General features: G+C 43.3%; 2 protein-coding genes across 2 annotated transcripts in view; one reads left to right on the forward strand and one right to left on the reverse strand.

Moving 5' to 3' along the window:
• T265_07136 (hypothetical protein) overlaps nucleotides 1–27,140 on the forward strand; it is a gene marked incomplete at both ends in the record, with an annotated part of 74,434 nt that overhangs the window by 11,496 nt on the left and 35,798 nt on the right. Inside the window, one exon of the mRNA XM_009172580.1 lies at nucleotides 2,538–2,719. Within this exon, the coding sequence (XP_009170844.1) occupies nucleotides 2,538–2,719 (182 nt within the window). The remainder of the gene's footprint in view (nucleotides 1–2,537; nucleotides 2,720–27,140) is intronic.
• On the reverse strand, nucleotides 290–27,130 carry T265_07137 (hypothetical protein; the record flags this gene model as incomplete). The annotated part of the gene is made up of 10 exons (XM_009172581.1): nucleotides 290–519; nucleotides 618–656; nucleotides 2,552–2,850; nucleotides 7,296–7,636; nucleotides 8,966–9,407; nucleotides 14,529–14,779; nucleotides 16,776–16,925; nucleotides 20,302–20,430; nucleotides 23,040–23,176; nucleotides 26,846–27,130. The coding sequence occupies 10 exons, from the start codon at nucleotides 27,066–27,068 to the stop codon at nucleotides 290–292; spliced, it is 2,241 nt and encodes a 746-aa protein (XP_009170845.1).

The following is a 27,140-nucleotide window of genomic DNA, read 5'->3' on the forward strand; positions in this document are numbered from 1 at the left end:
ATTTAAGTAACGTGAAGGTCGAGGAAGATCTGCGAGAGCGTCTGGGTCCAGTAGAAAGATGATGTCGCTTGAAGACAGTGCGTGTAGATTCAAGCTTGCCACATTGGACCGAAAACCCCTATCTTGATGCCATCTACATACTTCAGCGATGGGATTTTCTGTGAGTATATGAAATGAAATATGATGTTCAATACAGCTTTTTTCCTTCACCGTAGTCCGACTGCAATAGAGCAGTTTCCAATGCAGCAGTCCTTGAGTAAGAATATTCATTGTTGGGTTTCTGAGGTCTCTAAGAGGTAGTTTCGTAGACACCTTGATTTGTAAACTCACAGCAGCTTTTGCTTCCATTTTGATTGAATTCATTCACACTGCAACCCTTTACACGATACAATCTCCTTAAGAAAGCGACAAATGGCCAATCATTTTTTTGTTTTGAACTGTGTTCTCTCCCTGCAACGGTTATCCGTGCAATTTCCTCACCCAAGCCAATATTTTTTGTCGTGATTATCAGTAATGAAACTGGAATGGTTTAAAAAGAAAAGAAAATGGGTGAAGAATATCAAGACATCAATATATTCAATGCTGACGAGTAACTACAAACAATTCTGACTGCTCACCCCAAGCCAAATTTTTTGTCGTGATTATCAGTAATGAAACTGGAATGGTTTAAAAAGAAAAGAAAATGGGTGAAGAATATCAAGACATCAATATATTCAATGCTGACGAGTAACTACAAACAATTCTGACTGTCCGGAAGTTCACTCGGGTGAAATGGCACCCGAGAATCCAGCGACTCATCCATTTGGACTGAAAGTTGTCAACAACTGGCTTACGTGTCTCTGGTCCGAGCTGATTGGGTGTTGGCGATCTCGATCACTGCTGGCCTTTTGTTCTTCAGTTCGCAGAGCGTTGTGCATAATAACTCTTATGGATGTGCTTTGTACTGGAGTCAAGTAGAATATCTCTAGTCTAAGGTTTGACGATTTTCAAAAAAGAGGTGTTCATTAGTAAGGCATGCTTGGCGACAGATGGGAATGGAAGCACGGTGAAGGACACATGTGAGTGAGGTTCACGTTAATAGCCCTGACAATTTTGACGATGACGTTCGACTGAAACAGAAAGATATAAAGGATGATGAGGTACAAATAAGTTGTACGTCTAATGGGAAGTTTTGTACGCTGGCACAGTGTTTGTTTCAGGTCGCTTTCGATTTTCTCAAAATGAAGTTCAAATTCCTGTGTGAATATAATTTTATCAGCTCTGAAGTTGTTCTGCACACTCCTGTGAACAGTGTTGCCCAATAGATACCACCACCACCGCTGTTGGAACGAGAGAAGCGTCTCTTAGTTGTAATATGCCCGGTATTTCGCCAAAAAGCTTGATAGTACGGCTGGTTTTCCGACCGGATCTTGTAAGCTGAAGTGTCCGGTTCACTCTGAGAGTTCAAAATTACTGGAAACATGTTTCGGTGATGCTTACAAGTCACTCCTGTTTAGTGGCAAATTTAGACAAGCGCGAATAGACAGTGGGAACCACACTGAGCCGATTCTGACTTGCATCCTTCAATAACTGACCTTACACTCCATACTGGAGTGGTCTGCATTTAGAGTCCTCTCCACTGAATAGCAGTTGACGCTCTTTTCATAGGTAGAAGAGGACATAGTCCTCTGAACATACCCGGGATAAAGACGACAGAATCAACTGTCTTTAGGGGGAGATTGCGTTCTTGGATTCGACTACCGTCCTCTAGAAGATTATCTAAGTGGTAGTAGTTCTGTCTAGCTTGGGACTAATGGTTTTTATCAGCCTCCAGAAAGATACCGTTTCTCACCTATTACATTACTTGGACCCGTAGTATGTTGAAAAAAAGAACTGAGGCTGCAGTAGGGTCTGATTTTGTGCTGTCTTGCTAGACTCAAACAAAAACAGCAAAAGGCAATAAGTGAACGAAAAGTCTGTACGGCAATACAATCAGCCCTTTGAAGATAACTTTTGAACGGTCACTCTGATCTTCTAAAGCTTACTGCCACCAAAGTACAGAACAATTTATTTCGGTGAGAGTTACTCAGAAGATTAGTATCGTAAGGAAAACGCCAAGTGCAACTACATGAGGTGATTCGTCGCACACCACTTGCTCAAATCAGATCAAGTTAAGGAGTGACAAAACCATTTAAAATCGCAGATGATTGTTTAGTCTGCACTATTTACATGTGATTATTTTTTTGATGTTTGTTGTGTGCGAAATTTGTTTGTTCCAGACAGTAACGTACTGTTATTTCTCATTGATTTGCACTGCTCTGCTCAGAGGCTGAGCGTTATAATGACATCCAGGTCTAGGAAAGGTCATTTTGCATACAGACCAACCACCTACAGAATGCATCAAATTTGTCAGGATAAACTGGTTGCTTCATTTTTTGTGAGGAAATGTGTATTCCAAAAATGCAGTGCAATTCCCAGACTTTTTAATCTAACAGTACAGATTGCGTAGTTGGATGTTTACGTGGAGAGAACTTTTACACATGCTTGTTTCTTTTCAGTGGGCTTAGCTTACTTTGCAGCAACAAAGCCGGATACCACCGTTGCCAGAAAAGACATTGACGCCGTCGGGGAGCAGATCCCACCAACAGCTTACCAGCCTCCTCTCCGAAAATCAGATAAGAAGCAGTTTCGTTTAGATACTGGGGCCAGTTGGAGAATTCACATTTGGCGAGGGATCCAGGTAACCGGACTTGCTCCAAATAATCTGTGATGTGTTTCGGTTCCAAGACAGAATCAACTCGTTCCTCTGCCTCTCCAGCCGGACTGTTCAAATTCAGTACGTCCTTGTCCAGTGGTAAGATGTTTGGGTCACTATAAACAAATTAAAATAACTGGCAATCAACACCAAACAACGTCCAGTTTTCACTAGATTTCATGAAAATCTCGACCAGAGTTTGGATTCGATTAGCTTCAGGGCAACGAAAAGTTCCACCTTTTTACACTACTCACGATTAATGCAAGTAGTATGACTTTGGTAAAATAGAGGAAACCGTCTGGAGTGAAACTTCAGAAAATAAGGGCGGCTACTGACGACTGATGCTGACTAGTCGGTGCGCTGAACCATCTCGTGGTGCCGACTAGGTGGCCTGGACGTCACTCTTGGTGAGCTAAGTGTTCAGCCTTTCAATACAGGGTTAACCACCCTGTCTGATTTCAGTGCGCTGGTTACATTCGAGAATGTACAGTACGAATCATCTGGCGCCTCCGCATCAGTTCCAACTAGTACGCAGGAGAGACTAGTGGGACTCACGTATGAGTAATGTGGCAAGCGTTTCAAATCGAGTTCACGTCCATGAAAGTTTTAGTGCGAATGACATCACCCAATTGGTCTGTGCTGATTGTTCCCGCTGTCACGCACACTACCCAGAATAATGCAGATAAGCTCGATGGAATGAAGAATTCCGGTGTCAGCTGGTCCTAAAGTGTCACAATAACTCTTGTGCCCAGATGACAATTTGTACCCATCTTGTGACATGCAAACCGCGCTGTTTGCAAGATTGGAGCAGTTTTCCTGGTCGATCGACCATCAGCATCAAAGCCAGGTTACGGATGCTTAACTGGCAAGCACAGCTGTACGAATCTAGTGGCCCTGACTAGACCATCGGTCAAACAGCAACCTATTCGCCAGGGGCAAATGACTATAGTGTTTGGTTTAAAGAGGCTGTGGATTGGACCATGTCACTCTTGGAATGCCATGTTGATATTTCGCTTGCTAGTGCTGACCTTTTGGTATTTGCTCGAGGGTTGCAGTCTGGCATCATGACACGGGGACAGGTTTTGTCGCTTCCGAACCTCCACACCTCCAAGACATTTTCACACTGGAAAACTGTATCCAGACGCCTTCGTCAGTTCCCTTATTGGGTGTTGGCCAACCCAAAACAGGCCCACCGAGCCAACTACGCCACCATCTACACATGGATATCCGGCCAAGTGGCGCAGTGCTACCATCCGCTTGGAGTTTGATCGAGCCAATTACAAGTGAGGAAATCGGCCATACGATCCGTTTACTGGACACTTTGTACCCAGGTGCGCATAAGCTTGCGCACAGGATGCTTCGCCGGTTCAATCTCAGTGCGCTAGCTGAATATTTCAATTCTGCTTCTATCCCCAGATTAGCGTTTGTTGATACCCCTAAAGCGTTTGATATGGTTTCCCATGACACATTTTTCAAATCTGCCAAGGCGTTTGGAGCATCGTCACTTTTAGTTTGATCCAGGCACAGTCCTATGATTATGCTCTTGCAGTTTCTCCTAATTCCGATGTTCACTGCAGCAGAGGTGTGAGGCATAGAGATTCACCATTCCCATTACTGTTCATTGTGTCGATGGATGAGGTTCTTGGATGGTCGGTGCTGCAACTAGGATACCAGATCCATAATGCCTTAGTGTATGGTTTCGGCTCCGATGACAACTAACTAGTGTATGCAGAAAGTCAAGCGCACATTAAGGAAAAGCATGAAGCTGATGCAGTCGAGCTGGTAAAAGCTAGTATGAAAATCAAATTCGAAAGGCGAAAGCGACGGCGATTTGTGGGGACAGGACACATCGGGCGGCAGCGGTACCAGCCGAGCACTTTACTTAGCCGAGAGGAAAGGAGTCGGCAGCCACCAACAGCAGCTTCTCAAACCGCTCGATGAGGTGACGCAAGCTTTGTTGAAGTCGCATCAAATAATGGAAATCCTAAGTAAACAGATACCTGATACCGAGGCTAACATATTTACTCGTGCTCGGCTGAGTCCGCCGAAACACGCTCATAAGCCCAAAGGGCTACATCAAGCAGTTTGTTTGCTACGTCTACCACCCTGATCAGCCATGTCCACGTTGTTGAACAATATAAGGGACTTGACATCCCAATTCTGAGTGCAACCATTTAGTATTGTTTGTCATTAATTCAGTTGTTGGATTTTACGCGCGTGTTTCCATACCAAACGTTCTTAAATACGTTGGATTTCATCATGTCCAACTAGAACCGTTGATGGCACGGCTTCAAATGGGACGTTTCGCTTGTTTTATTTATTATTTTCCTGCAACCCTTCCACATCTATCGCTTGCATTTACTTTCTATGTTTGTGACCGTGTTTTATAAAAGTAAACGATAAAGGGGGAAATCTGCCCAGGTAGTCCCTCAGGAAAGGAAGCCGGCTGCGATGACTGAAGTGAGTTGTTCAATGAGATCTACTCTCAATGACTTCCTCCGTGTGGAACAAAGGGAGATTTAACACTTGTCACCGTCGCAACATGGTCGGTGATTAGGCTCTGACTGATTATCATCGAAATCCCATGTTTGTCTAAGGTGAAACAATAGGATAGCTCTGGAGGTAGGCAAACGAAGAAAACTTTTGCATTTTTCAGGAAATCTTTCAGGATGCCCCTATGTAATCATTCGTATACTTAATTGAGCGTCATGGACGATTGAAAAACGACAGACTTAAGGGTAGCAGCCGACTTTCCTAAAATGTAGGAACCAGATCATTTCATCAAGAAGTTTTACCATCGTCGAACATCTTCGGATGACTGCCAACCATCGGTTCAAACGCCTAGAGGGGAATCAGAAAGGCGCCAGTTGCAGCCGATTTTCAGAAAAGTTGACCAAACGAGACGCTCCAATGAAGTCCTGGGGGCACAGGGGTGGCTTTGGGACCCTGCAAATTCATTTCAATGATCAGACGGGTGGCGCTTTTGCGCCTGAGATCCCTGTTCAAATCTTCATGGCCAAGACCATCAGGAAAACGAACCCTTAGCAACAGGAACCTAGCGCGTCCAATTTACCTCCCAATGATTTAATGAACCAGTTTCTGCAAAAGCGAACATATGCATAACGAACCAGAACTGGTAACAGTACCCGGTTGAGCATACACCACAGTGAATTCCCATAAGACTAGCAGGGCTTGTCCAGTGCATTCACTTGCTAAAATAATAATGAAAAAGTGCAGCTGGATAGATAAACATATGTTTCGTGGGGGCTGGTGGCAAAAAACCTAAACTTTATACTTTTCAGCAGCATTCAATTGATCTTACCAAGGGTGTACAAGAGATATTGAAGTCATACAAATGACTTCCGCCGTTCTCATGCATGTGGCAATGTTTGGGCTGTAATCTCATGTCTGTTCAACCTTGTTGCTGAGAGGACAATATCTGTTGGCCTCCAGTGGCATGCTTAACGTCCGTAGGGAAGTAAAGAATAAAAGTGACTCATTGATTCGACGGACTCTTTTGAGCAATATATCACATCAGGTATCGTGGAGGACTTAGGTGATTTAAGGAATGTGCGGTACCACAGTGTATGGCTAAGTGCTTCTAGCGCGAATTTACTGACCGGAAGGTCCGTGGATCTGCCTCTGGATTTTCCCTGTCTAGGTTTGGGCAACCCAGCAGTATCCCAGCCCTCATGCTTTATTCTGGAGGCATGGCAGTTAGGCACCGAAAGGGTGTTACAGCTGAACGACTTTTCACCCAAACTCTTCGTAACTCCATTCATCCCTGAAAGATCACTGGTAAACAACTTTCTGACCACGTGAAAATATGCCTTGAAGTACGACTTGAACACCGGAGGTTTGAAGACCTTTAGGCGTTCGCTTCATTATTTTATCAATGATGAAGCTGCCGAAAAGTGGACAGTGTGGACATACTTCTCGGGCACCAGTTTTTGTAAGGAATCTTCTGGATGGCTCACCATATACTCTCACACGCCTAAAAGTATCTAAATGTAGGGACCGAATTTTGTTCGGGAAAGACTGGTATTGCACTGCCCCACCACATCACCAAAATCTGTCCACAAATCCCGCAGTTTGCACGACCTTATAATCTGGGTATTGATCGTCCTAGGAACTATTCAACATCGGGTCGCTTGGCGTGAGCTGGTGGTTGAAGGATGAGTGGTGCCGTATCCTGTCTGTCGCACTGCGTAACTGATCACTAATCGCACTGATAAGAACCTACTTAGCCAATAATATCATGTCATGCTAACAACCGGACAGACGTGGGTCGGAACCGTCTTACTGGTTCGTGAGATCTTCACTGTCCATGATCCTCAACAAGACTTAAATACTTTACTATACTTCTCGATATTACAATAGGGATAAAATGAAGTGTGAGTTGAATTTTCTCCCATAGTTGCGCGTTCCACACTGTAACATAATAATTTGCCAGCTAGCTCAAACATCAACTTTGCGCATTTGAAAGCGTCGATCTTCCGATAAGTGGGTTTAGTCAACATCTAGAGGTTGCTGGAAACTGTCTAGGCTGAGTAAGACTTACCCGGTCCTAGCGAAATTGGCCCAGTAGGTCATCATCATATCACTCAGTCTTCGCTCTTCGTCCGTAAACCGATAGAACGTGGCCTGAAACTGTGGGCTGAAAGGGATACCGAACACATATTCAATCTCGTATCCGTGCATTGTTCCCGCCCATTCAGGCCACTGCACAGACGCGGTTCGGTGTTGAAACTCATAGAAGTAGACGGGCAACTTGCTTCCGATTCGAGGACCTGACAACACGTACTGATTGGTGGCTGTGTTGGCCATAGTTATGGTGGGGCATTTGAAGCTTCGGTCACTGCTGATCACCTCCAGTCGTCTTGTCCAAGATGCTAACGTCGGCTATTGATATAACAGAAGGTGAACATCTGGTATACATTTCGGACTTCAAGAAATACACTCAGTTGCAAATCCACTACGTATTCCCTGGAGAGTCAACAGAATTCATCTCGTTGTTTGGCATGTTAAGCTAAAGAATGTCGGATCAGCTGGGATTCGGTTGATTCTTCTGTTAACACTAAACTAATTTGCAAATGATTGTAGTTCTCCAGTTACGTGAAATTCGGTTTTCAAGTAAAAGACTCAGCCTGTGTCTACCTAATCTTAGAAGGCTGAAATCATGAATAGGATGTCGAGGAATTCTCAGCAGCCTTATGGGTATTCTGTTCGGTGGATCCCTAGGTTGAAGGATGAGCGGCGCTATATTTTGCCTAAGTGTGAGTTTATCAGCCGCTCGTGGTCGAATGATTAGGCGTTCAAACTATTAAGCGAGAGCCACTGTTGTGAGTGTCGCCATCTGAAAACTAGAATTCGAACAAAATTGTCGGCCTTTAATGAGTTGTGTGCTAGCGTATATTTTGGCATCGGACTGAAGCAAGTTCCACCCTCTGTAAATGTCATCATTCAGATGAGACCACTTTATATTGCTTTCTGCTGAGTTCTCATCACGGGTGAGTCCTTCCCATAAGGGACAGACGAGTCAAAGGGGACCGTTGTAAAACCCTATGGGCTGCTTCTTTTTCTGCGGTGGGTTGACCACCTAGAAGGCTGATCAAAAATGTTCGGGTCAACCCTTTAAAAAGTCGAGGTCGTTCCCGTCTCCGGAAAGGTTAACCCAAAGGATTGACAGAGGAAGATTAGTCTCTTCTGAGAGGGAGTTTTCCACTGATATATGTCTTAAGAGATCAGCTGTGATTCGCCTGTTGGGAATAATCTCCTCCAATGCTTGCCATTTTAGAGGGAATATAAACAAACTCCTTTGATCTATGTCAGGCAGTTACATTACAGACACCCCTAACTGACTACAGGATAAGGCATCGCATTGTATTCGGGTAAAAGTTCCTTCGAAGTTTAAGTCTTCTTCGGTATTTACATCGAACCAACTTCTGATGATATCTATGGGCGATTCGAAATGTTTCCGCTTTCACCAGGCGAGTATATTCATAGATGATAGAGGCAGTCATTATAGGAGATTGTTTGCTAAGTTAAAAGCGTTAGAACAGAGGATCATAATTTCCGGCAGGTATATTATTGTTCACTCGTGCAACCGATATAACATTTTCACCTCCCCTAAAGTAAAACCACCAGCCAATCAAGACCCATCCGTATATTTTCCGTGGGTGGAAACAAATATCTTTCGGCATCATCACTTTCAAGAAACGATAGACTTACAATATAATCATAGGTTTCGTACTCAAAATCGATATAACGAATCAGCGGATCGGTCAGTTCTGGTCGAATGTCGTCCTGTAATTCCAACACACGCCGTAGACAGGTAAGATATTCTGCTCGACTCCTTATAGGCAACTGAGTGTGTTCTCCGCGCCAATCACTGTTGTTCACAAACGCGTACAGTAGGAAGTAACTTCCCTCGTTTTTGTTGATGCCGAACATGACGGAACCTGTTGTTTTCATGAAACGCATTTGTCGCAGTCGGAGGCCATTTTCATACGGGAGAAAGTGCTGATCCAGCACCGGGGGGAAAGGCACGGAGAAATAGCTCGCATCGTTGAACATGGCATCATGAGCATCCAGGATCTCCTTAACGCTCTTTTTACGAAGACAGTCAATTGTGTTTACCGCATTTCCTGTACAGCCCAATATTTTTGAAAACCTTAATTTCAAAAAAAAATCGCGAGAGAACGGCAGTTTCTTGGCGTCTAGAACTACTGAAATCATATATTGGACAAGGAAAACTGGCAAAATAGTCCCAAGTTTGCAGAATTTTTCGAAAGCACACGCAGTTTGTGAGGTCAAAAGCATGTTTTTCAAATCACATTGAAACTTCAAAAATTTTGTTTCTTAAGCTGTTTTGAGGGTAAAAGTGTAATGGATGGTGAATACTTGTGTGAACCGAATTCCACAGAAAGAATGAAACTACCTGTTGATGTCATAATCCACCCCGTCCATCCTACTGATTACCTCAAAATAAGTAAAGAAGGACCAATGTGTCCCGGTTCTGCGAGCTTTTTGTCTGGATAGGATGGTGATATACCAACAACAAGGCCGGAAATTTCAGCACTTTCAGCCCTACTACACTGTATCAGGTAGTACTTTCAGACTTTAGCAAAGGCGAAAATCGCTTGGCACCAAGTTTGGTTATATCGGTACCGAAGAATGACTTCAACAACCAAACTTACCGTACAAATGAATGGTTTGTTATCATGTTCATATTGCAATAAAACACGTGACGTACCTTAGAGCATGAACTCGGAGCCGGTCGGTTCAATCGTTCTAGTCAACCTAAGCAGCATGTTAATGTACTAACGAGAAGAATCACTCAGCGCCAGCTCAGTTCGAGTGCAATTAAAATGACACAGATCCTCATAGGAACATGTAAGAATGGGTGAAATGATCTTTTCAAGGTTAGTATGAAGAAGCGTTACGAACTACTTAAATAGTTGCTGAAAACTCTTCGGCGGCCCACGACCAGTTCCCTGTTCTTTGGGTTCATCGATCCAAAGTGGACAAAATTGGACAAACGCTCCCATTTGCACATTGCTTTGATCATGACAAGAGATTCAGATGAATCCAGCCGAGTTTTTCGTTTACAATGTTCTGCTCAAACTGAAGGGTTTCCAGACACCTTATTAGTAGTGTTACTTTTGGACATGAGATGGCATGATGCGGCACATCAATTAAAGCGGACCGTCATAAAGTTCAGCTGAATTTATTTGGGTCCTTCGGTTAATATGAACAAGTTTTGCTTAGTCGAAATTATATCAAGGACACAGCCCAATTAATACAAAGCCATCAGCATGGCCGGAAGGTGACTTCGTTACAGAAGTTCTCATCTGTTGTTTCTTGAAAGTGCAATAATGCTTATGTGCGCCTGAGAATAAGATTGCAGACCACCAAGGACTTGGACTACACAGCGTTTAGTCTATAAGCTTCGGTCCCTAACATGGGGGTCAAAAGCTACTATAAATTCAGTCTCTTAGGGGTAGGTTTTAAAAGGCGGTGACTCCGCTGAAATTCGTACTACGGCTTGACGATTAGTTTACCTTTTTTATTTACTATGTGGATTATTATGCTCGACCAAAAGTTGATCAGCATGTGGACACCAAATAATCATTCATCCTTTCCACCCTTCGGCTGCCTAGCTGCTTTGTCATCGGAAGGAAACATGGAAGCTCAATTACCGCCAGGTTGCCTAAGCATAGCCAGAAGCAGTCGAGATGATGTGGTTGGTTTAGAGCCACTGACCACTGTGACCCTTAACCAACGAGCCGTCTCGAACTAATTTGGACACTGGTAATCACCAAAGAATATTTCGCGAATGAATTGGTGTTTCGGTCTCTGGTACGAATTCGGTGTTCATTGCGCATCATGAAAGTATGAAAGTATGACCCAAATGGAGGAAGCTGTGACTAGACAGCTCCACAGTAGTAGCGCCTCTCCACCTGCTACTGATTCTGTCGATCTTCGGAAACTCTGCCACTATCCAGCGATCAAAGTTGTCCCCAGTAAAGAGACTGTGTTAACTTTTAAGGAAAAATACCTTCGGTGTTACCTTGCCTGAAAGCAGTCGGCGAGGTGGAATAAATTATTTATCTGAGTGGCTATGCACGGCTTATGGGCTGGCCGAAGAAGAGGCTAGGTCTTGAATCACTTCATGCTGACATTCGACACCTTAACATCAAAATGATTTTAATTTACCCCTCAGTAGCAAGGTATATACCACAACGGTGCGATCCTAACCTATTTATGTTCAAGAGACTTTGCCTCTGAAATTACCACTACTCTCCTTGGGAGGTCAACCGAGTGCTAGAAACCTTGGCTGGGTTTGGTATGAGTATTCATTTAGCCATTCTGGGGAATACAACATGGTTGAAAGTGGCAGGAACCGTCTTGCACTGGACGAACCAAGTACACTCTTTGAGATATGCCGGTTAGATCATGCACTTTGCATGAAAGTTGACCGTGAACCTCTACGAACCAAGTCTTTGAGATATGCCGGTTAGATCATGCACTTTGCATGAAAGTTGACCGTGAACCTCTCAGAGCTTCTTTGTCGCACCGCGTACTGGAAGAAATGAAAACTGAACAGTTTGTGGCTTGACAAAGAAGCAGGAAATTTTAAATTGTGGAACTCATTCGGATTGACGTCTGCAGCCTCCTTGGGTGGAGAGGCCATGATTCGAAACATCATTTGGTGATAACAGCTTAGTAACGCAGTCATTGATTTTCCCGAGTCACATTTATCGCTGTTCGATTGACTGCTTTTGTCAGACACTAAGAATGGCTCAACACCCACTGACGACCTGGACCACAACCCCCTTTGCCTGTCTACTTTTTCACCGATTTTCGCATGTTGCGGAACACAACCTCAACATCCGGAACCAGCATGCTCTTACTAGGTGGCTTGCAGCATAAGAACTACATTAAACTGAATAATACGCGGAAAAAGTATGTTTCTCTATAAAGGTAGACACATGGTTTAAGGGTTATCTGGCTGTCGCACAAGAAGTATCTGTTCACTCGCACACTCTCCAAGAAGCAACCACTGCCTAGTTCCCGCCTCTGGCTCCTGTTAAGAGAGACATTGTAAGTGTCACCTAAATGGTTCTTGCAAGTTATTCTCAGGGAACATCTGGATTGTAGTACATTGCGTTTATGGTAATGAGTTTAATTAATAGATGGCTGTCTGTTCCCTCAAGTTTGAATCCTCCATGAGCTACCAGGTCTGTAAGTCTCAACAGGCTCATCGCCGGCCGATAAAACTACGACAGTTGATGGACTACGAATGCACACCATGAATGTTTTAACTCCCCCCAAACAGTATCCCGATATGATCAAGAGGAAACGGTGTCCGCTTGCCTTGAAAATACGAGTGGGATTCAAAACCCAGATTGCTTCAAGATGCACCACCACTTAAAAACAATGGTCGTTTTTCCGTTTGGTATGAACTAATCAGGAGAATTGTACCAGAACAGAGACGAGATTGAACAAAAACAAGTGCTTCATTGCTACCTTAAAACCTTGTCTGTAGAAAATGACAGAACCCGGCAGAAGAGTCGTCCAAGACGAGTGGTTGGTGAGGACTGGAGTACCATGTGTAGTCGTACGTTCACAGCCGCCACCAGCGGCCGATCAGCGGTGATTAGTTCGCAACTAGAGCGGATAAAGCGCCGTTCATCGTTCACTCTTGGGATCCGCATCACCTAGCCACACATACTCACTGGCCCATTGAACGACAACTTAAGACGGAAGTTTCATTCATCGAGTGAGATGCTCTTTGGTGAAATTTTCCAGTAATGGTGAAACAGTTGTACAGTTGTACACATTTCAGCGTAGAATGACTTCACTTATATGACGAAATCGAAACCCCCGAATCTCTCACCAACATCAAAAAAGGTTGTGAATATAGTTGGAGGTACAGTTGGTGATCCCTCTACAAAAAACTACTTGCCTCACATATGAAGCGGCATAGTTTTGACATTTTCTGGTGATTATCGCACTTCATGTCAAGGTTGCATTGGAGCAGCTCTCTTTGATCTTAGCATCCGGTTTTCGGAGAAGACGTTAAAATACAACGAACAGTGGGAAAACGTAGGGACTTCAGAAACGACAGTACCTATTAGCGTATACTTCGAAACCCCCCGGTTTTCCACAATTTACCCCTACCATGCCTGGCAGTGAATCAAACTCTTCCCAGTTCATATCTGCCGAAACAATCATTCATGAATAGTGCAGCATTACGATTTCATCTACTGTCGACGGGTATGGCACAGACGCTTTTAATTTGTTCAGCTACTTTAACTCCAAGGATGCGTGTCTAAGCGAAAATAGTCTGTTTACTGCAACGATAAACTGAAGAATTGGGATGTGCCGCCATAAGGCCCTGGAATAAACAGTCTCTAACTTGTGACCAAAGTCTCATGTGACTTTGTCGTGCACTGTACGACTAAATTTATATAAATTTGATTCAATCGACTGAAATTATATCTCATACAAAGCTGACGAAAGTGGCCTCAGTTAGGTCCTGGATGCAGGCAGTTGGTGCATGGTGCAACCGGGGGATCCAAAAGCTGGCAAACTCATTGCTGTCACCTGAGATCTCACATTAGAAATACCAATCGATTTGTAAACGATCCCCTGATAAGGGGATCGTTTTATCGTTAACCAATAAGTCTTATCACCTGTATCTTCGGGTGGCTTAGTTCACAGTGGTGCTGCTGAGATACCTCCAACAAGAACTCCAAAATTGTTTTACTGTAATTAATTGCAAATGGTTTATTGCAACGATTTACTTTTCGAGACGTTATTGAACTCAGGATGGACAGCAAAAAGCCACCGATTTTGACATAATCTGGTGAACATATCTGTAGGTAATTTGGACTTTGAAAGTCATCATCATCGTCGTACTAAAGATTTCCCCTGAAATGGCGCTAAGCTCGATGAACAATTTAACAACCAAACCACCAGTTGCTTCAACTGGAAACACGTAAAGTGAGATCAACTCGTAAAACAACGGAAGCTTTTAGTTGCTAAGGCTTCTAGCAAACTTCGGTCAGCTTGCTTGGACGCATAAGATTCATTGACCTTTTGTACCCACATGCTGGAACAAACTTATGCGGACATGTTGGTCTGATTGAAAAGCAAAGATTGAAGTTCTCCTTGCTCTCTGAAACAAAAACCTTACCGTCTTTTAAGCTGACTACATCACGACGGATGATTGGTTCGCACACAGTACAACGTATAGCTTGGAACCATAATATTGTATATTTCTCACTTGTTCGTCTGTTCCAACGCTCGTACAGCATTTGAAACTGCCCAGTTGCCAAGTATGGATCCCGACTGCATCACCGCATTCGTGAAGAATGCATGAGACCAGGGACTGAGCAGGTGCGCACTGACGCTGACTGCACCGGCTGATTCACCGAACAGCGTGATGCGTTCCGGATCCCCTCCAAAGCTGCCTATATGGTCTTTTACCCATTTCATCGCGAGACGTTGATCCCACAGACCCATATTTCCGGGGACCTGGTAGGAGACAGAGTGATAGAGGGGAAATCAGGTTTTGACAAAACTGTGAGCGAGGAGGCGCGGTAGCTTGCATGATTGACTGCCGATAAACCCGTTGGACTTATTTGCTTTAACTGTTACTGGACAAAAAATTGTCCAGTGCATTTTGACCGAGCGCCCTCAAGATCTACCTCCAGACCATCCAGTGAATTGAACAGTTTACCTCAGGGACTTTAGGGTACAAATATTTTAACTTGACCGTGTGTTTTGATTTTTCTGCGCATAAATTGTGTTCCGCCCACATGACTAGTTGCGAACATTGGTGTAGACTGAGTTGTTTGCACTGGTTTGTAATGTCCCAGGCCGATCACTCATGCTTGGCTGATTTTTATGAATGGAGAAATATCCATTATAATCTGTCTGTATCCATATTACATGGTCTGCATGCTGCTGTAAACCAGCAGATTAGGAGGCTAGGGAGAGTTGTTTATTCTATCAGACCTTGAACTATGTTCAGACACTCGAAGAGTGTCTCTCCTTGCAGTCTGCAGACTCAGTCACATCTTTTTGAATTATTGATTTGGACCAGCAAGACGAAACTGGACAGTGTCACGCGTCGCTGGTTCGGATAACCCGGAATTCTAGGTAGACAAATCTATAAATAATGCTTTATCGTTTGGAGCAGCTCAAGCAGAATCATTAGTATTTTTCATTGTTAGCTGACAGCTTTTTGAGCGTAAATCTCGTTGTCGATTATGCAATTCTAGTTATTTAAATAACAAGCTAGTGCTTTTTGTGAACCGCTGTTGCTGTTATCTAAGACATATAAGTGATTACGTACGAAATCATAACCTGTCTAAGTATTCACAGGAAGACAGTGAAACCTCTTGCTTCATCCCAGAACCTAAACTCCACCTGCTTTGTGATTGCTATCCAAGGAATCTTAAGGTAGATAGGGTGTAGACAGTGAGTGTGTGTAGAACAGAACTGCCACAAGAATTCTTGTTTCCTTTAAACTGGTGTGATTCATCATCGCGGTTGCTCAAAAGCGCTTTTATCAGAGCAGCTGCTGACAGTTAACCTGTAATCAAAAACATTACTGGGGAAAAGTATATATTCTAATCAGACTTTTAACCTCTCTTGACATAGGTCTTGATTTTTGCTAGTCTCGAAAGTACATTGAAGGAATTTTTTGTAGAGATTTCGTCCTGCAAGTGAAGCCAATCTATGCTGAAAAGCCATGAAGCACTNCGCGACCTCCTGGCTAGTAGTTTGAACACTTAACCGTTCGGCCACGAGTGGCTGATCAGCAGTGTGATTAACTCGCACTTAAACAGGATATATCGCCGCTCATCCTTCAATCACGGGATCCACATCACGCGGTCACACGTGTTGACTGGCTCCTCGAGCAACAATTATCCAGGAGGTCGCGGGTTCGAGACTCTCCGGAGTTTCGTGAGATGCGCACTGCTGATGATTCCCAATAAGGATGAAACAGCTGTACAGTGTTTCTCGGCTTTTCAGCATAGATTGGCTTCACTTGCGGGACGAAATCTCCACAAAAATCTCAAATCTCCTCACACTACCAACATTGAAGGAATCTCTTGGCCTAACGATTCCATGAAATTTGTCAGGAAATACAATTGCCGTCAAGTGCTACTCATAAGCTGACCGGTCTATTTGTTGTAGATGAGATATGTGCACAAATTATCTTGTGATTGTGAAAAACGAACAGCAGTTGTCCGTTTTCTCAGGTTGCAAATGACCAAAAAAATAATGTTTTCGGAGTCACGTATGATGAACAAATGCTAAATCAGCTCTCAGTATAGAGTAACTTACAAATCAGTGGATGCAGGTGAGATTAGAGAGCTCAAATATATCCAGTGTGGACCCATGAAAAAAACTCTCGAAATTATACCCTTGGACGATACCCACACACACCGCCAAGCAGAATCTTTAGCTTCCTAGGATTTAGAAAGTACTCGATAACTGGTTGTAAAAAAACAGCACCTACCTCTGCTTGATCAGTGAACAGAAATCCGAACGGACCAACACGATAATTTAGAGAAGCCACAATCACATTTTGCCGAGCAGCGAGAAAACGTCCGTCGTAGACGCTGAGTGTTGAAGTACCCGTATAGAAACTCCCGCCGTATATCCATAGCTCACAGATAAAACGAAAGAGAGATCGTGGGTACTCTTAGGGCCATGAAAGTTACAGTTAAAAGTTTGGTAATACGCAAGGATACACAGTGATCTCCTAAGAGAGAGACCTCTTGAGCAATCAATGATATTTGTCAAATGTACGAAGTAGAGTTTCCCGATATTCATGGTTAAAGGGAGGAAGTAAATGACGTACGGATGCTTTCTCCTCGACTGGAGCGCTAATTTGTTGAACAGTTGAATGTTATATGCCTTATCACACGTTTTACACAAAGCGAATGTAACTATGACTGTACTCCAAAGGTTCAGGCAGTTTTCTCAAGTTTTTAATGTGATATTTCGTTTAGTGTGGAGCCTGTACTTGGTACAGGATAGATAGCCCTGAGTAACATCATATGAGTCATACTGAAATTAAGTGACGAGGCACTGGGCCATGCATTTACGCTAATACAAACAAAAAACCATCATGCCATATGGATAAATCGCTGTGAAAACAAAGGATCACTGGGACAGACGATGGGTTATGACATCCTGATACTTTCCATGTTCTAATATCAGTGCTCTTTATCCTGTGTTCTGACATACTCTAAATAGTAGTGCTCAATAGCTTTGTTAACGTCCTGCCAGAATAAAATGCAGGCGACACTAGTTGATGCAACTGTATGGTGTGTCTACAATCCTTACGGCATCAGCCACCCTACTAAACAGTCAAACAGAGATTTTGGAAGAACGCACAGGGAACATCTGTTGTGGCGTTGTCTTGAGAAGTAAATCAGCTGTTTTTTTGGATCCGAACTTCTCTTCTTCGGTTCGTCTTACAGAGGAAAATTGCAATACAAACAAATTTCGTGCCTAATAAAATGTCTCCTAGAGGATGACGTCTACATTTCGAATATTTTCTTGCAAGCGGAATCGCAATATCCCACCGAACCGCAATCGTCCCCCTTTGGGGACGATAGGCCATGATTGTGTCGCTTACGAAAGGTAGCTGTCCTGGTACGTAACTGTTGAACGTGGTCACAGACGTATCGCTTCAACATTGTCAAACATGAACACATGAGACTAAAACTGTCAACGATAGCACAGAACCTGTGGAATAGTTTCCAGGCATCTATGTTCAGTGCTGAATGGATAGAGACAATGTTTTATTGACGGGAACAACGGGTGAAGATGATTGTAGAACGAACGTGTGAATATCAGCAGCCATGCCTCAGTAGGTCTTAGATGGAGAAAGGCAATGACCCAGACAACATGTTGTGGTTATTACCTTCGACTACCAGTTAGCCCAAAACTGATACGTAGAGATAAAAAGGAAACAAGCTCCAATCACATCTCTGTGTCCATGGATGTCAGCGCTAACGGGCGCTGTCTCGACATCATGAAGCATTCCTCAGTGTAATATGCGCGACCAGCGAGGCTGGATGTGACAGTGTCAGTTTCATCGCGCATTAGTACACCTGTCGCTGCCAACCAGATGGCACTCGGCCATTGTGTGGGCTACTCACGGAAACTCCAGCCCAGCCAATGCTCGTGTGAATTCACCCTTCCCCACTAAAGTACACAAAGAGTTTGAGTTTCGTTGTGATGCCTCTCAGATTACACCAGTTTTTTTCTAAAAATCGTCTCTTCTGGATAAATCAACTCTGTCGCGGACCCCCAATATGGCAGCCAAGCTCCCTCAGTCCACTGAAGTCAAATGCGATTAGGGAACTCAACCTAAGGGTTTGTGCGGCCTTAATGGTTCACGGAATTAGATAAACACCATGTTTACGGTGCATCTTTGCCAATGCAAGAGCCACGTAGTGGATACCGATTACTAACAGAGTAGAACTAAAATCCCCCCTGAGCTAACTCTGTCTGCATGGTGAACTGAAACTCACATGGAGGGTTAGGAATGATCTCGAAAGAAGGAACTAAAGCAGTTAAAACTAGCTAATTGTGTCCAATCAGGAACTTTTCCAAGGGATGGTGTGATAATCAGATGAAATGCTGGCGAAATTTGCAAACAATTCCGAGTGGCTCTGGTAACGTTTGGTATTGCAGAATGCCACTGTTTTTGTAATCGGTAGTTTGATACTCATCTAATACAGGGACTCCAAGCAGCAAACCAGATGTGGGGATAAATATCTAACCCGGCCTCGATTGCTATGAGTAGACTGCTAAGCACTGAGGGGAAAATTCAACTCCTGGCTGCATTATCTGCCCAAACAGGTACCTGAAATTATCTCGATCTTTTCTGATGTAGAAAACGACAGCTGGCCCTAATATTCAACTGAAGCCCCTTCAGGACAACACCCACTGCAATATTTCAACTTGTGAGTGGGATTCTTCATGGAGAATCTCGGTATTTATCTTGCAAGAAACGTTGATTGCGGGTAACATAAAATGAAGCAAATGCAGATACCTAGTGCCTAGTTGATTACAACAAGGTCGTGTGCCAGTCTGATCTAGGGCGTATATTGTTAGGTAGCCGGAACTTGGATTCAACTCGTTTGCGAGATGGTTTACGTCACGTGACCAAACATGGCTATATATCCAAATGAAGGATTTCTGAAATCACATGTCTAACTGATTGATCAAGTATTAGTACGGAGACTTCCGTCATTGTGGCTGCATTTTCGCAATCCGTAGGTAATGCTACGCCCAAGGTTACATGACCACCTATCATGAACGATGTGATTGCATGAACGATCATGTCAAGGACAAGGTAGAGACTTGGATCCTTCCTACCAAGCCTTGGAGCGATGAAACACGATTTTCTGATGCAAGAGAATCGAAGTTAATTGATCCTGTTCCACAGATCAGTATACACAAACGAACTAGCAATCACCACACGGTGCATGTTTACGCTTCTCACTTCTGACTCATTTCATTTCCGCTCGGACAGTATTAGATCGGGTTGGGAAATACCGTTGAAAGTGATGTGACGGGATTTGTTCCAAAGCCAATAAAATGGTGTTTAAATTAGCAACAAACGTAGTAACCCTTCGTGTTGTGGTCCAAAATAATTTGAAGTTCAAGATATCCTACAGGTGTGTATAGTTTTACAAACCCAAATCCCACCAGGGAATTACTGAATAGTGAGAAGTAGCTTACTTAGGAGAGAAAATCATTCATTTCGTTTGTACTTGCCAAGATTCTGTTTAGACTAAGTTCTTTTCAAACTTCTTTGGTTACCGCCGTTTGTATAATTAGTTGATCGATAAACTGAGCAGTACTCGCCAGTCACTGTAATCTGATATGACCGTTTTTTATTTATGCTGCAATTTACATAGACAATAATTAGCAGCCGGGTAAAAAAGGCCCCATTATTAAAATTTCATACCCTCAGCTTACTGAATCAAAAATGATATGATAGTGTGTTTTCCGAGACTCACCATGACGGCCAACTTTTCTTCGTTGCTGTTCATCTCACTCGGTGTGTGACTGGGGACCCAGATATTTAAGAAGAGGCAGTCCTCCGACATCAGTGTGTTTGGTTGCCACATACGCGCTGCCGGACATTCCTGGAACGCGGACAAGCAATAAAGCGAACAGTTGCTACCTTGATTTTACCGTGCGCCTTGTCCAGTTGGCTGGGTGAACATTAATGAGGCTAAAACTAATTTGCTAAATGTAGTGATTTGCAGATTGTACTGATGTTACCGGTAGGCACAACTGAACCTGTCCTCCATGATATTCTTCAACTGAGTAAGCTGAAAAAAGTTGCCCTACGTCTCACCTGGCACGAAATTCGACAATTCGTAGCATTTCCCTAGGTACAACATACTACTCATAAGCTTTTCATCTGAGTTTTCAAAAACCTCATGGGTATTCGACTTATGGATTCATCTACATACTACTTTGTTTTTGACGAGTGACTGACCTGGAGCCTAACTGGTGAGCCATAAGAGGGGTGAAAGCGGTCGTAGGATGTCGAAGAGGTTTCATCGACCTAATAAGTAGTAACTCACGCCAACGAAACATCATAGGAAGATTGTTCTATCAAGACTTAATAGCAGCGTTGCCTGGGGTAGAATATTTCTAGGGTACAATTTATTTATTTAAGAATATGAGACTCATGAGTGCTAATTAGCTGACGGGCTTTTCCTGAGAGGATAAAAAGTGCAAGTTTAAAAAGCCTGTCTGAAATCTGCAAGTGATCGATTAGGTAGCTCAGCTGTTGTCCGTCTGAACACACTTCAAAAATTCACGCGCAAAAGGATGGAAGCGATTCAGACTCGCCTCGTCATAGTAGGGAACGTTATTTCGCCACACCCATTTTGAAATAAATCACTCACGTTCCAAGAGAGCTTGCAAGTTTCCCTGTTCTCGAAAACCCCTACTACGCGATGCAGCTGGTCCTTACTGAAACCACTTGGACGGATTCAGATGGGATCAGATCCACTCAGGTCAAGCCAAGTAAAGGTTTATAGAGATGAACATGCAGCATATAGATTTACAAATGTATCAGATGTAAATAATTAAAATATAATCGACATGATTCGTCAAAAACTCGCGCAAATTACTCGGTGATGAATGCGAGATATCACGGGGGGCATTGGTGTCACATGGAAATCTAACAAAAAATAGCCTAACGTTATTGCAATAAATGGTGGTTTTGGTGGATGACAGATTATTCCCAAGGAAGCTCGTGAGGTAGAGGCGGTCTTAGTAATTGACGTGTGCTCAGGGTAAAAAGGTGTCAGAAAGAATTCATCGAGTAAAATGGAACAAGCATCGGAACGCTTACTCAGTAATAATCCACTAAAGACAACCCTTTAGATTTCGCCGCAATTAGGTAGGCGTTGTGGTGGCCTCCAGGAATATTTTCTCAAGTATCGGGTAGAGTTCAGAGCATAAACACTAATAAACATATTCTTTCCATAAAATTTGTGTCAACCTCTACCAGAAGCCACCTTGAAATGTGGCGACTAAAGTGGGGTTACGAGTGGAAGTAGTGAGAGGCTCCCAAAAAGACAGTTTGTTAAATCGGTCAATAACAGTGTGTGCAATGCTCATACACTTAAAAAAACGATAGTCTTTCGTCATACTTTGAGTGTCGGAAGGTGATTAGCTCTCGTCAAAGTGCTATGCTCCTGACTAAATTACCATGCAAAATTACCATATCATTCTTGCTGTCGATAAAGAGATCAGCTGAACAGAAAGTCGCTCGCAACACGAACCTCTGTTCATTTCACTGACCCATTTCTACGGGTTGGTTCTAGAGCCAGACTCCGTATTCCGATGCATTTACACAGAACTAGGATGCCAGTGGAAAGTCCACCATGGCACTCAGTTTGTGGCCACATTTTCGATATGATTATTCTAAGGCATTGACCTTCCTCACCAGATTTCGTCCACCATTGCAGCAAATCGATTTACCAAAGCGACAGTCCGTTAACTAGAAGCGCATATACAAAGCGGCCACATCGCGAACACTCTTTTAAATGGAATGTTTCGACGAAGACATCCTAGAAATGAAATGGAGTTTTATGAATTCCTGTGTAGCAAGTCAAATATTATCATAAATTGAGCAAGCTACCCTCTAAATGGCAAGGTTCCATCCAGTCTTTCAGCTTCTGTGTTTTTAGGAATCAGTCACTCATGTTCATACATGTAACCCGTAATCATGCCTTTAGCTTTCGCAGAAGATGTCGACTTGATGTAGATATTGTGCGTTGTATGTAAGGTAGCCGAATCCGATCTTGCTTTGCACACGTTAGGTTGTGTTCACTGACGAATGAAATTAATCAGCCACCAGGCTGCTATTGATGTATAGCACTAGCTCACGTTTCTTTGACCTTGTACGTGATCTGACCTTGCACACTGGTGCCACAAATGAGTTTGAGCGTAGAAAATAGGACGACTTAGGCGGGTGTCAGATTAGACTATCTCAAGACCCATTCACTTAAAAAGGGCACTACACAGAAGGGAGGCGGGCTTCTTTTAAGAGAATATTATCCAAAGACTAGCCCACTTTCCTTCTTTCGACTACATAAACTTCTTGTGGCAAGTGAACGACTTTTAGACAGGTAATGTGAAGGCATGAGTTTTACGAGCTCAGCTGGACGTTGTGCACTGGCGTGATCAAACTTTTTCCAAGAGTGTATCATTCGAAAGAGATGTACATTACCTGGAACAGAGTATCACGTGGCTGTGGACAGGTGGCCTGAAGTTCATTGGCAGAGAACACTTTGTCAGGCTCGGCAGGAGGTGGGACTGGCTTTCGGAATCGAAGTCTTCCCACTGGTGGTTGACCGTAGCGGATTCCTGAAGGTCAAAATTAGCGAGCTTCAGCAACAGGAATTAGGAATATCCAATAGTGACAGGCTCCTATTCACACCTTACTTGAATGATGAATTGTCCTCAAGTTAGGATCGATGAGACAATGTAGAAGCCCAAAATCGTCACTGTGGGTTATGTATCACATGGAAATGCAGAGACACGAAATCGGCAGACCGCAATAAGGACGCCTTGGAGTTACGGCAACCCACAGTGTGTCTAGAACTCCCACCTGCTGACTAAGATGGAAGTTCTTCACTTCACGGCCTTTCCATGAGTGGCTTACGTTTCGTCTCCCGCACTTTGAAGTTGATACCCCATCCTGTGATTGAGGTCAGTCATAGCAGAAAATTCGAGAATCTTCGTACAGCTATCTTCTCCTTGATGGGAGTCATCAGCAGTATATGCCTAATGAATTTCTAAATAGATTCAAGCCTGCGACCTTCTACTTGTCAATTAGATGCTCTATCGTTCGATCACAAGAGAATCATCAGCAACCTGAGTATTGCATTATCTTTTTTTAAACGGAAGCCTACACACAGGGTTGTAAACTATATATCCCGCCTAAAAAGGATGGGTGGGACGTGTTATAGAGGTGACTGTAGGAAAGAGGGACGCCGCACTACGTCTAGACAATTTTTACCGTCAGCTTACCATCATAGGATTTGTTGCCTGCAAGCACACTCCCAGACATTGTAGAGAGTTTATCTGAGAAGCTAATATCCGATTTGTTGAACCAATATACCGTATTCAAAACGTCAGTGGGCCCAAAATTCGAGCAGGGATTTGCCATATCCTCCGTACTGATGATCAAATGGTAACACCGTGCTTTATTGGCCGTTGAGAGACTTAGCAAAACACCCACAAGACAAAGCTTTCGTGAGCCAGGGATACTTACGAGCAGTGGATTTGACGCGGAGACAAATTTCGGGGACACAGCATGCGTGGACATACCAATGGAGACCAACTAAATCTGAAATACCAAACACCTCTTCAACAGCATCCGTCCCAGTAAGTGATAGTTTATTGGTACAAACGTGTGGCAAGAGTTAAGTCTATATGTTGCTCAAAAATTCATTTCTAAACTGAGTTTGGATTAACACGAGACGAATATAAATCTTCCACTTGCGATATTCCCCATTGATTACAACAATCTTACCAAGCAACTTGGTGTTCAACCAGCTCCCTTTTCTAGCTTTTGTACATATTTGCCTCTAACCTAGACTTGTGTAACAGTATTGTGTGGTCTGTGTAGTCTAAAAGTAAGGGGGTCTTCACGCGTTCTGTATTCTGCTCCTGAACATAGGAGAGCTTTGATTAGGCACCGTTGAATCGATCACTGATTACCGTGGTATCACCATCACTCGTTTTTGGTGAACGCATACAACTAAAGCACGGATTAGCCACAGCTTGGCTGGGTTACGGACACCATGACAACTGATAAGCAATTTTTCTACCCCTCAGTCGCCAAGGTGTGTTTTGGTCATATTAATCGGGCTCTGATTTACAATTTACACGTTGGGTACTATGACAACCTATCCGGAAGAATTTCAGTTCTCAGGACAGTCTTGAGGAGACGTGGTGTTATACCACTTGACATATTTAAGTGTGGATACTAAAAAAAGTCTGATTTAGCCACAAAAGATACAAAAATTACCGGGCGCATAGTTTCGTTTATCTATCAATGAGTGTTTATCATGACGGGCACGGTTCATGGTTTGTACTGATGGTCTCCACGTAAAAATTGCGCTGAAGTAAATTGGCATTTATTGATGAAATCTCATATTTCGGTATAAAAAAATCTCAAAACTGGATAACGATTATTGTGGATAGAGGATCAGTTTCATTCGAAAGAACAGAATTTTCTTCCAGGCATCTTAAAACATGGATGTTAGAAAAGATCAGAAAAGCACCGACGATCAGCAGTGGTCATTTTTGGGTGCAATTAAGATTAAAAGACGTACAATCTTTACCAAGCCCCCCTTTTCGGCGGAAGATTTGAATGGGCAGAAAAGAAATCCGAACAAACAGGTAAACCCGGTCGCAAGAGAAATAAACTTCACCCTCACGAACACAGGCGACATGGGAGTGGTTCCTCTAGAGGGAGACAGCCCCTCAAAACACCAGTGATTATACGGTGGGGGGCCAAAAACTCGGTCCAAGCAGAAGTTACGAAAGCAGTGCTTCTTTTTGGACAAAATGTGAGAGTTCGCCGACGATTTCTCGAGCTGATTCTTCTCAATTTCGCAATATTAGCAACATTCAGGGACTATTATAAAGTACAGTAATAGAATGATGTTATTTCCATCAACGCTAGTTATCGCTACTCGGTAAAGATCACTCTTGGTGGTCAAAACGTCGGACAGTTTTGACAATATCTACTCGCTGTGCAGTCATCAACAATGTAACTGTAGACAAAGTTTCGCTTGAGATTTGGTCACATAAGTGAAGCCTATCTATTCTAAAAAATTTAGAAGCACTGAACAGTTGTTTTATCCACATCTGAAATCATCAGCATTGCGCATTTCATAAAACTCCATGAAATTTCGACCTAGTCGTCCGGCCATGAGCGGTTGATCAGCACGGTGATTGACTGGCACTTGGGCGGGATATAGCGCTACGCATCCCCCACTCGCGGGAAACACGTCACACGGTCACGTATTGATGGCTAACTATAAACTAAGATGTCCAATAGTAAAACAGTGAAAGCAATTAGTCCATCAAACACCTAACTCTCCACTCAACCCAATATTCATAACATAGCAGCTTGGGTTCATGTTTAAACTCAGGTATACGCAACAGAATACTATCCGGCCCACAGGACAGGATAGTACATTACCACTTTTCTGATGGAGATTGAGATGATCCTCTATTTAGCCCCATCTGCATCTGTACTTTATTCAGTCAGTGTTTTCCACATCTTCGGGCATTTCGTATGTATAATACATCCAAGGTATCTTCCCCTACATGATTCTCCTCCCGGAGGACACGGACCCCCTCACTGAAAAAACATAGCTTTCATGTTCAAAGTACTTTTCGAGTATTAAGTAGCATTATGACTTACCTTTAACAAAGTTAGTCCAAAAAACTACATAACTGAAACGAATGTATGGAAGCCTCCAAACATCGTTTGAAGGGAAACCGACCATGGTCTGAGGAGTCGGGTAACTACCTATTGTCCTAGTGCAAACCTGGTACAACACCTTTACTTCATGTCCCTTTTAGAGAAAGAAACAGGCTCCTTGAGATCATTCCATGTAATCCTTTTAGCAGTGCGTGGATATCCTTTCAAAGGTACTGTGGAGAACTGACCCTAGCCCTGGTGTGCCCTCTCTAATAAGGGTAATACTGACTTCAAACTTTAATCACGCTGTTTTCTTCTATGAAGGGACTTATGAGGACTTGTTTTAACTGGTACAGTCCTGGGCATTTCTTCGAATTGTTACAACTCATAGCTTTACGTTTTTCGGACGCTCTAGTTGTAATGTTATAGTTATAATGTAAAATACCGTGCAGGAAATCACGAGATCTTCATGGGAAAACATAAAAGGGGATGACGAATGGTACCAATGTGACAGCAGCGTTATCGTTTGTCAACTTTTTCTATCAGCTTATGGAAGGTATGCATATTCACGAACCAAAAGCTAATCTACCCACCATAGTATATATCCACCTTGGAAGCCATTCCATCCGGCCAATGAACCACCTCCCGTATACCACAAAACGTTCCAACAGTGGTAATCGTGGCTGGTCTGTCCGAAGGACATTTCCAATCCGATTTTGACAAATTGATGGGATGCGGAAAAATCTCGGATGGAGTCAGGTCGGCGAGTGCACAAATGGACGCATGGTGCAATAGGAACCACCAGACAAACAACATGGTGATCAAAACTGGTAACACATAATGACAGCTTTATTCTGGCACCAGATAGGGGCCGAGCGTGCAGCGAAA

This window comes from Opisthorchis viverrini (assembly GCF_000715545.1).
Source record: "Opisthorchis viverrini unplaced genomic scaffold opera_v5_159, whole genome shotgun sequence".
Lineage (NCBI taxonomy): Eukaryota > Metazoa > Platyhelminthes > Trematoda > Opisthorchiida > Opisthorchiidae > Opisthorchis > Opisthorchis viverrini.